The sequence below is a fragment of the Orcinus orca genome, chromosome 11, assembly GCF_937001465.1.
Source record: "Orcinus orca chromosome 11, mOrcOrc1.1, whole genome shotgun sequence".
NCBI classification, from domain to species: Eukaryota; Metazoa; Chordata; class Mammalia; order Artiodactyla; family Delphinidae; genus Orcinus; species Orcinus orca.
In genome coordinates this window covers 28,747,600-28,765,166 of record NC_064569.1, presented here as the reverse complement: position 1 = coordinate 28,765,166, position 17,567 = coordinate 28,747,600, and the positions used below count along the sequence as shown (strand labels likewise).

The 17,567-nt window shown below is 50.6% G+C and overlaps 1 protein-coding gene and 2 pseudogenes across 18 annotated transcripts in view; 1 reads left to right on the top strand and 2 right to left on the bottom strand.

The window, feature by feature from the left end:
- Window positions 1-767: 767 nt before the first annotated feature.
- On the bottom strand, window positions 768-3,581 carry LOC125960444 (serine/arginine-rich splicing factor 3-like; annotated as a pseudogene).
- Window positions 2,758-17,567, bottom strand: part of LOC125960473 (uncharacterized) — a 46,316-nt gene continuing 31,506 nt past the window's right edge. For 4 of the 18 annotated variants that reach the window (XM_049694521.1, XM_049694528.1, XM_049694526.1 and 1 more), the window contains exons 2-6: window positions 9,731-17,550; window positions 9,127-9,259; window positions 8,153-8,698; window positions 7,988-8,071; window positions 2,758-7,284 (exon numbers count right to left, since the gene is read on the bottom strand). In XM_049694521.1, the coding sequence (XP_049550478.1) occupies window positions 5,040-6,209 (1,170 nt within the window). In that variant the 5' untranslated portion in view covers window positions 6,210-7,284; window positions 7,988-8,071; window positions 8,153-8,698; window positions 9,127-9,259; window positions 9,731-17,550 and the 3' untranslated portion in view covers window positions 2,758-5,039. Of the gene's footprint in view, window positions 7,563-7,987; window positions 8,072-8,152; window positions 8,699-9,126; window positions 9,260-9,730; window positions 17,551-17,567 lie in introns of all 18 variants that reach the window. The other 14 variants (XM_049694530.1, XM_049694533.1, XM_049694524.1 and 11 more) reach the window with 14 other exon arrangements.
- LOC125960443 (thimet oligopeptidase-like) lies at window positions 7,575-8,391 on the top strand (annotated as a pseudogene).

Sequence of the window (17,567 nt, the reverse complement as noted above, 5' to 3'; positions counted from 1 at the left end):
CAAATGGGTGGGGACAGGGATGCTGCTGAACCCCACACAGTGCCCAGGAGGGGCCCCCAGCAGAGAATGACCCGCCCCAAATAACCCCAGTGCCATGGGGGAGACCCTGCACTAATATTATTCAGACCCGCTGGTGCCCCTAGATTCCTGCACAGGCTGGGACTCTAACCGGGTCACCTCTGTATCCCGAGGTGACCTAGAGTGGGGCAGCCAGGAGGGCTGAGTATCAGGGATGAAATGACAAATCTCTGTGCCCACTCTCCCCGCCGCACCCCAGGGTCGATGGCCTCCATCTCCTCCCTGTGCAGGTAGCTTTTCCCTGAGCCATTTCTTCTTGTCAAGGTCCCTGTCGCAGGTTATGTTCCCCGAAGATGACGTTGAGAGCAAGGATTGGAGTGCAGGTGGTTGATGTGAGACGTGCAGAGAACAGACACAGCTGCCATAGGGTCCTGCAATTCCACTCCTGGGTATAGGTCTGGAGAAAACTCTAATTCAAAAATATACATACACCCCTGGGATTTCCCTGGTGGTCTAGTGGTTAAGACTCTGTGCTTCCGGTGCAGGGAGCATGGGTTCCATCTCTGGCCAGGGAACTAAGATCCCACATGCTGTGTGACAAAAAAAATAAAAGAAAGAAAGAAAAGGAAAGAAAGAAAGAAAGAAAAGATACATACACCCCAATGTTCATTGCATCACTATTTATAATAGGCAAGATGTGGAAGCTACCTAAATGTCCACTGATGGATGAATGGATAAAGAAGATGTGGTACATATATACAATGGAATATATTCAGCCATAAAAAGAATGAAATAATGCTATTTGCAGCAACGTCGTGGATGGACCTAGAGATTATCATACTAAGTGAAGTAAGTCAGAAGAGAAAGACACATATATGATCTCTCTTATATGTGAAATCTAAAATACGACACAAATGAACTTGTCTATGAAACAAAAACAGACTCACAGACAGAGAACAGACTTGTGGTTGCCAAGGGGGAGAAAGAGGGAGGGAGGGTTGGATTGGGAGTTTGGGGTTAGCAGACGCAAACTATTAAATATAGGATGGATAAGCTACAAGGTCCTACTGTCTAGCACAGGGAACTCTATTCAATATCCTGTGATAAGCCATAATGGAAAAGAAAAAGAGTTTTATTTATAGGTTCCATCCCTAACTGAGCTGGCCCATCCCCTCCCATGGTTCTAAGTGCAGCCCGAGGCTGCAGACTTCCCACCGTGGTCTTCAGCTCCAGAGCAAGCCACCTGCAAACCAGCCGCATCTTCCCAGGGGCTGGCAACTCTCCTTTGCTACTGATTCCAAGACACATCCAGATAGCACAAATGTGACCATGAAAACAAACTCAGGCATGTTCAAATCAGGGAAATAACATTCTTATCTCTGTTTAGTAGTTGCTTAATTTTAGAATAGTTTAGAGTTACAAAGAAGTTGCAAAGATCTGTACAGAGTGTACAGAGTGCTGTGGACCCCCGACCCAGTAACCCTATTTCCAACACGTTAGTACTTTAGTACGTTAGTACGACATGCTTATCCAACTAAGGAACCGAGATGGATACGTTATTATTAACTAAAGTCCACACTTTATTAGAATTTCCCTAGCTTTCCCCTAACAGCCTTTTTCTGTCCCAGTCTCCTCTGGGCTGTGACATTTCTCAGACGTCCCTGGGTTTTGATACCTTGAAAGTTTTGAGGAGGACTGGTCAGGTATTTTGTCCCTCAATTTGTTTGTCTGTTGGTTTTCTGATGTTTTTCTTATGGTTGGGCTGGAGTTATGGGGTTTGGGGCGGAAGATCCAGACACAGATAAAAATGTCATTCTCCTCAGGTCACATCATCAAGGATACACACCATCAAGGATACACACATCAAGGATACACACCATCAACGGGACTTGTGACAAACAATTTTACCCTTGATCACCTGGCCAGTATCGTCTTTTTTTTTTTTTTTTTTTTTTGCTGCGTTGGGTCTTCATTGCTGCACACGGGCTTTCTCTAGTTGCGGCGAGCAGGGGCTCCTCTTTGTTGCGGGCACGTGCTTCTCATTACAGTGGCTTCTTTCGGAGCATGGGCTCTAGCTGTGCGGGCTTCTGTAGTTGTGGCATGGGGGCTCAGTAGTTGTGGCTCCCAGGATCTAGAGCGCAGGCTCAATAGTTGTGGCCCACGGGCTTAGTTGATCTGCGGCACATGGGATCTTCCCGGACCAGGGCTCGAACCCGTGTCCCCTGCATTGGCAGGTGGATCCTTTTTTTTTTCCTTTGTTCCTTTTGGAACCAAAACTTTAATCCCAAGGAGTCTCACAAAACATATTACAAATGACAGCATGAAAAAAAAAATTGCACAGTAACTCAAAGTTCAGCTCTACAATATACTCTTCATCTGGCAGGACATTGGTATCTTGATAATCTCAACTTCCAGAAAACATTACAAAGAGCTATGTATTCATGTACAGCAATCACAGAGGGGACTTATGACCTAACTCAAAGGGAAACTAACTTCCTTGAAACTTCTTAGATTCTAAACTCACTGGACAACCTCTTGTCCAGTGTGAAGACTAGTGGAATTCTTAAACCTCTAATCTAGGGTAAGGGTGCGGCTTTCATTTCTACCTGCTGGCTTGTGTTCACAGCACCTTTTAAAGACTGCTTGCTTAACTACAGCTGCATACCATATCCCAGCTACAGAAAGTCTTTTCAATGTTTGCCAGTGTTGTTTCCATAATAATAAACATCACACTTTGGGTGGGCAGGAGTTAGAGTTTTATTATCAGTCTAGGCAAGACCAATAATTCAAAGCAAATTCAATTTTGCTTAAGAGAACATTGTAAAGAAACAATTCTTCATATTACATGCCTCATATGACCCATTTCAAACCATAGAGAATGACACCTTTATGTGTCACTGTCCCAAGAGACAAACAAATGTGAACAGCTAAAACATTTAAAAAGTGCATCAAGCTTCGGAAGTCTCAAACGAAACTTGCATTTTCTGTACATACTCCTGTCAAATGAAGTTATTTCCTGTGCACCACTCCTCTTGCAAAGTGGTCTGCTATTTCCTTTCATTTGACCTGGATCGGCTAGGAGACCTAGAGAAAGATCGGGACAGCTTGCGATTTCTCTCCTGGGACGGTGATCTCTCTCTTCTCCTATATCTACTAAAGGGACCTGCTCCGGCTGCGGGAGAAGCTTCTCCGTCTTGGAGATCTGTGGTGAGGGGGAGGACTCCTCCTCTGATAATCATCTCGAGGGCGACGACCCCAAGAAGGAGGCGGCCACGATTTCGACTTCTCCTTTCCCCATTCGACAGGTCCACTCTTACTCGGCAGCCACAGAGCGTTCTCCCGTCTAGTTCTCAGACAGCATCCGCTGCATCTCGGGGATCTTCATTTTCAACAAGGGCGAAGCCGGGAGGGTTTTTAGCAACCCACACACTTCGGAGTGGTCCATAATATCCTAAAGCTCGTTCGAATTCAGTCTTGTTACCACTGTTTCCAAGATTCCTTACATAAACGTTACAGTCCAACGGACAGGAATCCCGATGCAAGACCCTCCTGGCTCCTGGGTTTCATGGGCCACAGGGTGATCCCAGGCCTCTAGAATCTCGCAGCTGAATCGGCTCGCACAAGCTTTCCTGTGGGGATGCTTTTCCCTCTATGTGTCCAGCCCGGGGTCCTGCTGTCTAGGCCCGACCTCCAGGGTGACAGGGTGAACCCCAGGTCCCAGGAGCAAACACTCAGAGCCCTGGTGACCAGACTCAGGGGGCTGGGGCGGCAGCTGGACATGTGTGGCCACCCTGGTGGTGTTTGGCCCCATCTGCAGTTCCAGTTCCAGCTGAGAAAGAGCCTCGCTGTGTTATTTTCTCCTGGTTGTGTAAGGATCCCCGGTGTCATTTGACAGAAATGTAGATGGTGTGTTCTCTCTTTTCTCCCTGCTTCCTGTCGTCCCTCTCCCCCTCCCTCTCTCCCTCTCCCTCTGTCCCTCTCTCTCTCTCTCTTCCCTCTCCCTCCCCCCTTCCTCTCCCCCTCCCCATCCCTCTCCCCGTCCCTCTCCCAACTCCCTCTCCACCTCCGTCTCCCCCTCGCTCTCCCACATCCCTCTCCCTCTCCCCCCTCCCTCTACCTCCTCCCTCTCCCCCATCTCTCTCCCGCCTCCCCCTCCCTCTTCCCGCCTCCCCCGTCCCTCTTCCCTGTCCCTCTCTCCCTTCCTCTCTCCCTGTCCCTGTTCCCCTGTTCTGCACGCCCTCCCTCTACCTCTTTCCCTCTCCCTGTCCCTCCACCTCCTTCCCTCTCTGGAGAGGGAAGGAGGTGGAGGGACAGGGAGAGAGAGCAGGAGGAGGGGGGAGAGGGAGAGAGAGGGGAGAGAGGGAGAGAGGAATAGAGGGAGGGAGCGAAAGACGTCTCTCTCTCCCTCCATCCCTCACTCCCTTTATCCCTCTCTCCCTCCCTCACTCTATCCCTCTCTCCCTCTCCCTCCCTCCTTCTCCTCCCTCTCCGTCTCCCTCCAACTCTCCCGCTCCCTCCATCTCTCCATCTCCCTCACTCCCTCCCAGAGAGGGAGAGATGGAGAGGCAGAGACAAGGGAGAGAGAGAGGGAGAGGGAGAGATGGAGGGAGAGGGAGGGAGAGGAAGAGAGGGAGAGAGATATGGAGAGGAGAGGGGAGGGGGAGAGGGAGAGGGAAAGAGGTCTCTTCCTCCCTCCCTCTCCCTCTCCCTCCCTCTGTCCTCCTTCTCTCCCTCTCCCTCCCTCTCTCCCTGTCCCTGTTTCCCTGTTCCGCTCTCCCTCTCCCTCTTTCCCTCTCCCTCTCCCTCCACCTCCTTCCCTCTCCAGAGACGGAAGGAGGTGGAGGGAGAGAGGGAAAGAGGGAGAGGGAGAGCAGGAGAGGGAGGGGGGAGAGGGAGAGAGGGGGGGAAAGGGAGAGAGGGATAGAGGGAGGGAGCGAAGACGTCTCTCCCTCTCTCCCTCCCTCTCTCCTTCTCCTCCCTCTCCCACCAACTCTCCCTCTCCCTCCATGTCTCCATCTCCCTCACTCCTTCCCACATAGGGAGAGATGGAGGGAGAGGCAGAGATAAGGGAGAGGGAGAGAGGGAGAGGGAGAGATGGAGGGAGAGGGAGAGAGGAAGAAAGAGAGGGACAGAGGGAGAGAGAGATAGAGAGGGAGAGAGAGGGAGAGCAGGAGAGGGAAAATGGTCTCTTCTTCCCTCCCTCTCCCTCTCTCCTCTGACTCTCCCTCTCTCACCCTCCGTCTCCCCCTCTCCTTCCCTCGCCCTTTCCCTTCCTCTCTCCCTCTTCCTCCCTCTGTCACTCCCTCTCCCTCCATCTCTCCCTCGCCCTCACTCCCTCTCAGAGAGGGAGAGATGGAGGCAGAGGCAGAGACAAGGGAGAGGGAGAGAGGGAGAGGGAGACCGGAACAGGGAAACAGGGACAGGGAGAGAGAGAGAGGGAGAGGGAGAGAGGGAGAGAAGGAGGAGAGAGGGAGAGAGGGAGAGAGGAAGAGACCTCTTTCTCTCTCCCTCTCTCCCTCTCCCTCTCTCCCTCTCTCCCTCCCTCTCCCTCTCCCTCTCCCTCTCCCTCCCTCTCCCTCTCCCTCCCTCTCCCTCTCCCTCCATCTCTCCCTCTCCCTCTCTCCCTCTGCCTTATCTCTGCCTCTCTGGGAGGGAGTGAGGGAGATGAGGAGACGGAGGGAGAAGGAGAGTTGGAGCGAGAGGGAGAGGGAGGAGAAGGAGGGAGGGAGAGGGAGAGAGGGAGGGAGGTAGAGACATCTTTCGCTCCCTCCCTCTATCACTCTCTCCCTCTCCCCCCTCCCTCTCCCTCTCCATCTCTCTCTCCCTCTCCCTCCACCTCTTTCCCTCTCCAGAGAGCGAAGGAGGTGGAGGGAGAGGGAGAGGGAAAGAGGTAGAGCCAGAGCGTGCGGAACAGGGAAACAGGGACAGGGAGAGAGGAAGGGAGAGAGGGAGAGGGGGAGAGGGAGAGGGAAAGGGGGAGAGGGAGAGGGGGAGGGAAAGAGGGAGAGAGAGAGAGAGAGGGACAGGGAAGGAGGGACAGGAAGAGAGGGAGGGAGAGAGGCAGGGGGAGAGATGGAGGGAGAGGGAGAGTGAGAGGCAGCGAGGTAGAGGGAGAGAGGGAGAAAGGGAGAGAGAGAGGGAGAGCGGTAGAAGTGCTGAGGAGGGGGGCTCCCTCCCCCTCCCACTCCCATCCTCTCCCTACTGCTTTCTCTTTTTTCTGCTTCAACAAACACCAGGCGCCTTTTAGATCAGCCCTGAAGTCAACGTTGATGCTTGGACAGCCTGACCTCCCTGCTGGGAGAGAAGTCCCAGCCCAGGACCACCGCTGGGAGATGAAGTCTGCGGGGCCCTGGGCGCAGGCTGCACAGGCACCTCCCCTGATGCCCAATCTCTCCTCGTTTACGAGGCAGCCGACACTCCCCTCCCTGACTCCCCAAGATTTGGGGCCTTTTTAGTATGTGTCGATAATGCCATGAGCTACTATTTAACTCTTCCACGAGGACCCATCTCCCAAAATGTAGTGGTTTTCAGCCTTGGCTGCACTAGAGAACCCCCAGGGAAGGGAGAGCCGTCTCTCCCTCCCTCTCTCTTTCTCTCCCTCTGTACTTCTGTCTACCTCTCTCCCTCTCCCTCTCCCTCTGGGGTGATACCCGATGAGCTCAGAATCGCAGATGGCCCCCCCATCCCCTCTCTGTGGCTTGCATGGGGGATGCACCTTCTCACTGTGGCCCGGGCATGGCCTTGACATTCAGACATCGGGTCCTGCATGGACACTTGTGTTTGTTCCATAGCGCATGTGGCTGCAGTCTCTGCTTCTGTAGATGGGGGCTGTGCGTGAGCCCTTCATCTTCCCCGCAGACACCACTGGTGCTCGCTCGGCCTCGCGGGTGATGCGGGGGGCACGGGGGACAGTCTTGTGTCCCCACCTTCTTGGGCTACAGACAGGCCACGCTGGTCCTGTGGTGACTGGGGGCTCCCAGGAGAACCCCACTGCAGACCGGAGAGGTGGCCCCAGAGAAGGTGGCGTATGCCTGGGGCCGGGCCTCATCAGTGAGCCACGGGCCACCTGCAGCAACAGGTGTCTCACCGTCCAGGGGCTGGGTGTTCGGGCGCCGTGGGGTTGAGCTACTGTCTGCACGGCAGCCGTGTTTGTCTTGTTGAGCCCGGGGAGGCCCCTTGGTGGCTCCTGGAAAGACTGGCCGCATTTCTTCCTGCCCTTGGCCTTAGAGCCCATCACGTTCATGCCGTTTCTGGTTCCAAAAGGACCTGTGTTAATAAAGACCACGTGTTAGGACAGCACCAAAGTGTCTAGAAATCCGGGCCAGGAGGAGGAGGGAGGGGGATTGGCTGTGCCCGCCAGTGGCCTGGGAGCCCTGCCCGCCTGCAGAGACCTGGCCCGGGGCCCGCGGGGAGGGCGTGGCCCTCGGTCCCCAGCGCCTTCCGTCTCTGGGTTCCAGGAGAACTGCGTGATCCTCAGGGAGCTGGTGAGGCTGCAGGCCCTGAAGTCCCGCCTGCTGGGGTTCCGCACGCATGCCGACTCCGTGCTGGAGATGAACATGGACAAGACCAGCCAGGTGGTGGCCACTGTCCTAGGTAACACCACCTCCCCCTGAGTCCCAGTGGGGACGGGGTCAGGCGGACCTTGACCGGACGTGGTGCTGCCTGAGACCCCACTGTGTCAGCCCTTGGGGGTCACCTTCCCAGACCCTTCATTCTGCCTCGAGGGGCGCGGGGTCGGGGGTGGCTGGGGGGCCGCCCCAGGGACGTAGCCGAGCCTCTCCCCTCCGCCCGCAGGTGAGCTGGCCCAGAAGCTGAAGCCCCTCGGGGAGCAGGAGCGGCCGTGATCCTGGAGCTAAAGAAGGCCGAGTGCCAGAGGCGGGGCCTGCACTTTGACGGCCCCATCAACGCCTGGGACCTGCGCTACTACATGAACCAGGGGGAGGAGACGCGCTACCACGTGAACCAGTACCTGCTCAATGAGTCTTTCCCCATGCAGGCGCTCACACGCGGGTTGCTGGGCATCTCCCAGGAGCTGCTGGGGCTGACCTTCGACCTGGAGGAGGGCACCAAGACGTGAGGCTCTAAACGGTCTGGGACGCGGCCTCGGGCAAGGTCATCCATCGGCAAGTTCTACCTGACCTCTATCCTCGGTGCATGCGTGGCGGAATCTGTCGGCCGTGGGCCGGGGCTCCTCTGTGGAAGCGGGGCCCCATCCACGTCCCTCCGCAGGGTGGGGAAGTCCGGGCACGAGGTCTGCTTCGGCCTGCAGCCGGGCTGCCTACAGCACGATGGGAGCTGCCAGATCGCCATCACGGCCATGGTGGCCAACTTCACCAAGCCTACGCCCAACCTGCCCTCTCTGCTGCAGCATGATGAGCGGGAGACCAACTTCCACGACGTCGGGCACGCGATGCACCAGCTCCACTCCCAGGCACAGGGCTGCAGGCAGGGGGCGGGGAGGGCCCGGGCGTGCGTGGTCCTCAGGCAGGCCCTCGCCATGGGATTCTTTCACTGACATCACCCCGCACGTGGTGACGCCCTCGGTGTCAGCTTCCATCATCAAACCTCAGGCGCGTAAATAATGGAAATGGATGTCCTCGAGGCTCTAGAGGCTGGAAGACCCAGATCAAGGAGTCAGGGCTGGTTCCCTGCATGTTAAATACATGTACTCAAGAGTTGCCTTGAAAAAAGACAAAAGAAAAGAAAGGAACGTTGCCTGCAAGTCTGCTGACAGACGGTGATGAGAACCAGAGGGAAGGCTCTGGGGCCGGGGGCGCAGTGCCCTGTGAGCTCGGGGGCTGCTGCCAGTCTCCGTGGAGGCTCAGCAAGTCCCAGTGACTTCCCCACGTGGGGGGCGCCAGCTGAGCGTCTGGGCCCAGAACCCACTGCTCGTTCAGTCTTCCTGTGGTCAGCCCTTCATCCTGAGAGCGATGCTCTCACAGGCTGCACCGGGGCGTGTGGGGACAGTTTACTGAGCTGTACAGACGTCACTACTGCTTTGGACCATTTCCGTCATCCCGAAAATGTCCCTCACGCCCTTAGCTATCACTCCGTCCCCTCGCCAGCCCCTGACAACCAGGAACCCACTCGCTGACTCTGTGGATCTACCTGCTCTGGACGTTTCTCCTCAGTGGGGTCACGCCCTGTGTGTCCTTCTGTGTATGACTTCTCTCGCTGAGCATCGTGTTCTCAGGGTGTATCGACGTGGCAGCGAGTGTCAGGGCTTCACCGCATTGCGTGGCTGAGGGACGTAAAGAAGACAAGAGAAAAGAAAAGAACGTTGCATGCAAGTCTGGTGACAGCCGGTGATGAGAACCAGAGGGAAGGCTCTGGGGCCGGGGGCGCCGTGCCCTGTGAGGCCCTGGCGCTGCTGCCAGACTTGGTGGGGCACGGGCAGCACCGTCCCTCAGGAGCTGCTGGACAAGCTCATCAAGTCCCGGGAGGCCAACCCAGATGCGGCCGGACCGAGGGAAGGGAAGGGGGCTTCCGGTCTGCCCGGCTGGAAAGCGCGGCCTGGACACGGTGCCAGCCCCCCGTCTCCTTCCTCCCGCCCCCCAGGCCTCTTCAACCTGTGCCAGATCGTCCTGGCCAAGGTGGTTCAGGCCCTGCACACGCAGACGCCCGCGGACCCGGCCCAGGAGAATGCCCACCTCTGCCAGGAGATCCTGGGGTTCCCAGCCATGCCAGGTAGCCAAGCGCGCACCGGGCTCACCTCAGAGGTCGGTTGGCGGCTACTGCCCAGGTCAAGAGGATCGTCTGGCGCTGTGTGAATGGGGACCGACTGACGGGCTCCGGCCGAGGCCCGCTGACCTCTGGCCTCTTCCTGCCACGGTTCCTTGGCTGGTCCCTCCAGCTGTGGCCCGTGGAGTCCAAGGGTGGGGTGGGAGGCTCTGCACATGCTTTCTAGAGAGCCTGGAAGAGGCAGGAGAGGGCTTCATACCCCGAACAGAAGGCATCGACGAGGTCTGCCCATGCGTGGCGGTGCGGACACGCCGTTCACTCCCTCGTGAGCGCTTTAACCAGCGATCTCCCCGTGGTGGAGGGCGAGCCCTGACTCATCTCTCGCAGCCTCAGCAGCTGACCTTGTAAGAGGCTTAGGAGTGAACCCTCGTGAGCTTCAGCAGAAAGTCGGCAAAGATTTATTTGTGTCCCTCCACTGAACTGCCAGCGAGGTCCCCATTTTCTACAAGTGTTGGGCCAATACTCTCTCTAGTGGCAGGGGACTCAGACAAGGCTGCTTTGGGGCCCCCACCCCCGCTCTGGGGCAGGGGCACTGAGCGGCCAGGGAGCCGGGCAGGAGCCCCTCCGCGTGTGTCCCAGTGACCCACCTGCCTGCGACCTTCGGCCGCTTGGCAGGAAGCTACGACGCCCAGTCCTATGGCCAGTCATTCCTGCAAGAAACACTGGAACCAGGTTCTGCCAACCCACCAAAAAAAAAAACCGACTTCAAAGGCAACGTGGTGTCACAGGAAGGGCTTGTTTCTGTGTTTCTTTGTTTTTAGTTCATTAGGCCTCACTTAAAATTCTGATTCCACAATGCACTTGTTTTGGGATCTTGAACAACACTCATAACCTCTGCAAGTTTCAGTATAATAAGTTTATGTGATTACCTTCATCTGTAATATCCCTGTATTGCAATCTTAATTAATTCAGATTAATTCATCTTAATCTTAATCTCAAGTTCAGATCAAAGACTAGTTCCTCTGTGACTTCTCCTCTGAACTGATTCAAAAGCCTCCTCTCCCATCCTCATTTGGCTTCTCTTCTCTTCTGGAATCTCATAAGAACTTCTATGACCTCTCTGGTTTTTTGTTGTTGCTGTTGTCTGTCTGTTTGGTTTTTAATTGAAATATAGTTGATTTACAATGTCGTGTCCGTTTCAGGTGTACAGCACAGTGATTCCGTTTTCAGATTCTTTTCCCTTATAAGTTATTACAAAATATTGAGTACAGTTCCCTGTGCCATAGAGGAGATCCTTGTTGTATCAATTCTATGCCTTCTTTGAATGACCGTAGCACTTGTTGTCTGTATCATTTTTATGTCTGTTGTGGCTTTGTGACTGAAAATTAAAATTTTCTATTTGTTCATGTCCTGGCCCTTCCTTAAAAATGTGTTCATTTACCTATTTCATATTTATTGACTACATCTTAGACACCGTGTTAGCTGCTTGTTCTAGATGTTAGTAAAACATAGACCTTCCTGCTTAAAGGGTCACAGTATTTGTGGGAAAACAAAAAAATGAACAACTTACGTCTCAAATAGCTTTGTACTTCCCAAAGAGAGCACACCTCGTAGGTACAATAAATATATGTATTATACATAAATGTATAAATAGTTAATGGCATTAAAAACTTGAGGTAACTGCTTTTCTATTCTGAGGAAATGATGATAATATTTCACCAGGAGCTCAACACCACTCTGAGAATGAGGGCTTAACCCCCGACCTGGCTCACTGCATCGCTTTCTTATATGAAAATAGACAAGTCTGTACATGCTCTCTACAAAAAGGCTTATCTGGCATGAATTTCAGATAGCAAGAAGAAAAATTCAAGAGGTTCAGAGAAGCATCCAGAAGCTCAGGTGATTGTCTGGCACTAATACAACTTGCTTGACAGGAAAATAGAGCTGCAAATCTCACAAAATTAGATGATCTTCTAAGAATTTCAAAACCGCCTGCTATTAATTAGAAATCCTAGAAGAACCGCTTCTTTTAAAGCATACTGATAATATGCTTTACAGCTTAATATTCAGAAGCCTATGTTTTGGCTAAGTGAGCTTCAGGAATGAAGGAAACTTGTGGTTCAGTTCCATCTACTCTGGAACCTCTGGTCAAAACACCTACTTCTGTGCTCAGCCATCTTATCATCTGTAAAATGGAGGCAACTCTAAGAAAACATAGTTACAGAGATGTTGCACAGTTTCCTGTGTCACTGTCTTCATTTGTTTCAGAAAACCAGTAACGTCTAAGCTACTACTGCAAAGAGTGCAGTGTTACTTGGGGTCATCTAGTGCAGCTCTGTCAAAGTAAAGAAAAGGAAAGGGGCTTAGAATAACTATAATTTTCCCAAGAGGACACTATTATTTTATGGCAAATCTGAGTCAAGAACCCTGATCTCTTTGATGCCATTCCATTGTTCTTTCGTTGGGTCCTCAACAACCCAGAGAAAGAAAGAGAAATAAAACTCCTATGTGCTGTGTCACTGGTACAGGACGTGGCAAGATTGGAATTGGAGAACTACATATTAACAGGTATTTGGGAAATTCTTCAAACTAATTAAGATATATACCAGGTACATAAAAAACAGTTATGTTTTCCCAAGAGGATTCTGTGGAATGAACAGAACTGGTAACTGAAGGTGCCTGTGTGCTGCAGTTCCAAACAGGATGGGTGAATGCTTGTTTTCTGGCACCTTTAAGACTCCACCCCAATATACACATTAAAATAAAATTAACATTTCAACTGGGTCATATTTAATTCTGCATGCTCTTGTAAGTCAGCAAAATATTCCATATATCATTTAAGTTGTCACTCACTTTCTTTTCTTTTCTTTTTTTTGCGGTACACGGGCCTCTCACTGCTGTGGCCTCTCCCGTTGCGGAGCACAGGCTCCAGATGCGCAGGCTCAGCGGCCATGGCTCACGGGCCTAACCGCTCCGCGGCATGTGGGATCTTCCTGGACCGGGGCACGAACCCGTGTCCCCTGCATCGGCAGGCGGACTCTCAACCACTGAGCCACCAGGGAAGCCCGTCACTCACTTTTTAACTTGAGTTTTAATTTCTAAAAGTCTTTCCAGACACAAAACAGAGGTGGGAAAATGGTATATGGGAAGCTGCAGAGATGAAATAAGCTTACTTCATTCGGCATAAAGATGAATACCCAAACAACTTCTGCATAGCCGAAAGTGTCCAAATCTACTATCTTCGTTTTGTAGTCAAGGCTTCCGGAAAAATATGCTAACGGATTCCTAATTACCCAAATGCCCCATATCTGTTTCAGTAAGTATCATTATATATCATGGAAATTTTTCTCAGTGACAGAGAAAGACATCCTGGCCGAGCATGCCCCTGCCCATGACACAGAGATGATGGTCTCAAGCTACCTTGAAGGCGTTGGAGCCCACTTTATCCATTACTAATATTAATGGAGGACAAAACTTCATATTCTGTTTGCTCTGTGTTTGTTAAATCACTTCTTCCCTTCATTAAAATGGATGACACATAATTGAGTCTGTAGTGTGTGTATCACTGGAAACTGAACACATTTTTGTTGGTTTTATTAATGTCATAGGTTTCTAGGGAGGGTCTACTAAATAACTAAGTCTAGTTTCACAGTTACAAATAAATTATGATGTAATTTTGAATAAATTAAGCTCATCATAAAGGAAGGATACTGATAGTTGCTACTACCCCTTCCTTGAGGGGCTCTTGTAAAGCACTAAATAAAGTAACAGAGGTTTATATGCATGCATATATTTTCAATGGTATTTGAACACACTTGAAAAGAACTCTACAGAATGCATTATAAAACCTCGATGCTGTGTGTCCCTAGTTCCCAGCTCTCTCGTTAAAACTATTTAAATGAACAAAATGTTATCTATTAGGATAGCTATCAGAGTACTCCAAATACTACTTCTTGCAGTACCCTGTCCCAACCATTTGCCTTCCTCTTCCCATTAGTCCTTAATTCAGAAACCCCAGAGATTTGTTCATTAATTTATGAACACATTTCTTCATTCAGCCAAGAAAATTGATGGATCCCTTACCAAATTTCAGGCACCCTTCTTCAGTATGTTTTCTAGGCATGTTCAGGAAACACAGCAGTGATTAACACAGATGAATACAGCCTCTCTCGAGCTGAGGGGAGAGACAAAAGTAAAGAAGCAAATATAAAATCATAAGTGTAAATATGTAAATAAAAATTGAATAAATGGGTAGAATAACTAGTATATCAGGTAAGTGCTGGAGAAAAACAGCAAGCAGGGAAGGGGGATGGAGATTGTTAGCTGGTAGGAGGAGGCTGCGATCTGAAACTAAGTGATCACTGAGGGCTTTCTGGGGAAGATAAAATTTAAGAGGGAACCTAAGGTTGTGAGAGGGAGCAAGGTGCGTATCTGGGAAGTGAATAGTACAAGCAGAGGGAACAGTCAGATGGAAAGGCAATGAGGCAAGAGTGGGCTTGGAGTATCCAAGGAGCAGAAAGGATGTCAGTGTGTGGAAAACAGAGGGAGCAAAGTGGAGAGGAGAAGGAAACAGTCAGAGAGGAAACAGAGGCCCAGATTTCTAGGGCTGTGGAGGCACTTTGAGGACTTTGCTTTTCCTGTGAAGAAGCCATTGAAGAGACTTGAGTGACATGATCTGACTTATGTTTTAACAGGATCTCTCTGGATGCCATGTTGATTAGAGACTGCAGGAGAATAAGGACAAGCCCCAGAAGACCAATAGTTGATTCAAATGTCAAGAAACATTTATGCCTTCACCCTTCAACTTCACAAATGATGCCATTTCCATTGAGCTATTGAAAAATATAATCTGGCTTTCAAAACAATAAACCAGAAGGCATTTTCTCACATAAGCAAGGTCACAAACAACTGTCAGCTAAAGTTGAAATAGCAACAAATCAAATAATAACAAAAAACGTTTTTTATAGATTTTAAAACCTTACAAAGCATTTTCTTGTCCATTATCTAAGTTAATCCTCAAATCAACGCCATGAGATAGTTATTATTTTCCCATTAGAAGTGACCGCATATTAAATCCTTAGTGATTGCTCAAGAAAAGCTGAAATCTTGAGTGTACATCTATTAATGCCAAGGTTGGGTTTTTTTACCCATGGGAACATTGGATGCTAAAATCCACAGGGATTTTCAGCTCAAGATGGCAGACTAGGAAATATATTTACTTTCTGGTCCTCCTGAAACCATGTTTAAATAAAACTGTAGAAATACCAAAATTAATCAACCAATAAAAGCCAAGACATTGTGGAAGTCATCAACCACAGAAAGATTTCAACACATTTCGAGAAGGCAAACAATGAAATGGAGGGGCCATGAATAAAATAATGAAGAAAAGACTACCCTAAGTAGGGTCTGCACAAAGCCAGTCAGCTTTTGCTGAGCCCTGGTTATAGTAAAGGACAGAGGAAAGAAGAGGGGCTGAAAACAAGGAGACAAAAGTCATTTTAGGAAAAAACGTTCACTTAATGAGCTCCAGGGAACACTCAGCCTGCTGCCATACTCACTCATGTATTACAGTGGATTGTTGGTAAGCAAGACAAGAAAACAGGGAACCAACAAACAAAAATCAGGACACTGTTTCTTACTGAACTCTTCTCAAATGAGATCAAGAAATTAGGGTTCAATGCCATAGCTGTAAATCATTTCTGCTCCTGGAGAGGTTAGAAAGGGCTTATAATAGTTACCCTTTTTTTTCAGACAGAATTTAGGTCTGAGCAAAAGCTTTTGTGTCCTCCAACCTCAAAGTTTACTGGGGATGGAAGTCCAAATTTGCTTTGACATACCATAAAAAGAATCTCATGAGCAGAGGGTCAAACTACTTTTGGAATATATGAATTATGCCCAGTGTGATTTTAAATAAACAAAAATATATCAATTTTTACTGATCTATATGATTCTGGGTTCTGAAACTTCTACATGTTACATGCCTGATATATAACACACAATGTCAGTCCCAGGAGAGAGAAAACACTCCAATGAAGCAAGCCAAAGAAACAAGATTCGAACAAGGTAAAGTGATGTGTAGACCAAGACCAGGATTTTTCAGTTCTTTCCTGTCATGCTGTAGCTTCCAGCTCCTGAATAACAACACATGTTTCCCTTGTCCTAGACACACAAGAGTATGTCTCCTCTATGGGGCGTAAGAAGCTCTAGAGTTACATATGTGTAGTAAAGAGTGGACCCAGCCGGCATACTCACAATGACCAAATTGTGTTGATCGTACTTTATTTTAAACCAATACATCGCTCCATGCTGAAGTTGCAATAAATGATATATTTGCTTTCTAGACATGAATGAGATGCCTTACTGGATATACTCCAGGAAGGCCAGAGAAACCGGCTTCTAATCCATACAGAATAATTCATTGATGAATTCCTTTCAGGATAGCCCCTGATTTATCTAGAATATAAGCTTTACATACCTGGATCCTTCAAACTAGACCAAAGGGAAAAATCTAGGCTGCAAGCCTCAATTAGAAATGTGGGATGGTGCTATGCTGACAACTGGTGGTCCCTGACCTATCTTCTGAGATTAGAACCCAGTGTGGTGGATGACCAATTCACGCGTTGAACAAAAGAACACCTCCTACAGGGCAGTGTATGTGTTCATTACAGGTATGGCACTTAGGGCTAAGTATCATAAGAACTTCAAGAAAAAAAAGAAAAAGTAACACATGAAGCATATATGACAAGGAGGCACCAGAGTCCAGAGCACGAGCTCTGGAATCACACAGGCTTGCTTCGAATCCCGGCTAAGCCACTACCATCTGTATACCCTGAAGAACAGTCGAAGGTTTAAATGTTCTTTTACCAAATTTCGAAAAACAAGTGAAGAAAGAACCTACCTGCCAGGAAGGGACATCGTGGGGTGCAGCATCCAGTCGCATCAGGGCTCTGCATCCCCTGCTCAGAAACCTTCACCGCCTGGCTCATGGTGATGCTGGCAGCTCAGCAGCCCTGGAGAAGGCGCTCCTGTCTCCAGGGCTCACGGACAAGCTGGGGAGGTCCACGGAGGAGGCGGGCCACAGCCTGGCAAGCTCTGGGTGCCTCCTCCACTCAGCTCTGGGCAGGCTCTGGCCTCTGGGCCCCGTTGCGGGGAAGGGCTGGCCGATACATACCCAGGGCTGAGGGGTCTGCAGAGCCGGTGCCCAGGCAGGGTGAGCTCTGGAGGAGGCGGCTTCCACAGTCCCCAACAGTCTCCGCATGGTGGCCCATCTGGTGCCAAACACCTGCCACCCACAGCGACAAGTCCCAGCCGCTAGAAAGTCCAGAAGGGGTTGGGCTCTTTGCCCTCGGGCCGGGTTTCTCCAGGGGCTGGGCTTGTGTGGGGCCCCCAGCCCACCCCCTGACCCGCCCACCCTTGCTCTGTGACACGTACAATGCAATGTCAACAGCCAGGCTGAGCCCGCCAGTGTTCAGTGCGTGCTAGACCTTGAGAAGAGTTAGCAGCTAGGGAGAAGCTCTCCCACTTTCACTCGCTCTTCTCAGATCACGCAGGCAGCCCATCTCACCCCAAAGCTATGGACACCACACCTCCTTCCCAGGCTATCGTTTTCCGTTCTGCCCCTGTTTTCCCTTTCCATTCTGCCCCTCTTTTCCCCAGCACCCCATTTACGGCTTCGGGTGTCATCGGTGCTGCAGCAGACAGCACCTCTGACCCCGAAGCTATGGACACCACACCTCCTTCCCAGGCTATGGTTTTCCGTTCTGTCCCTGTTATCCCTTTCCATTCTGCCCCTCTTTTCCCCAGCACCCCATTTACGGCTTCGGGTGTCATCGGTGCTGCAGCAGGCAGTACCTCTTACCCCGAAGCTA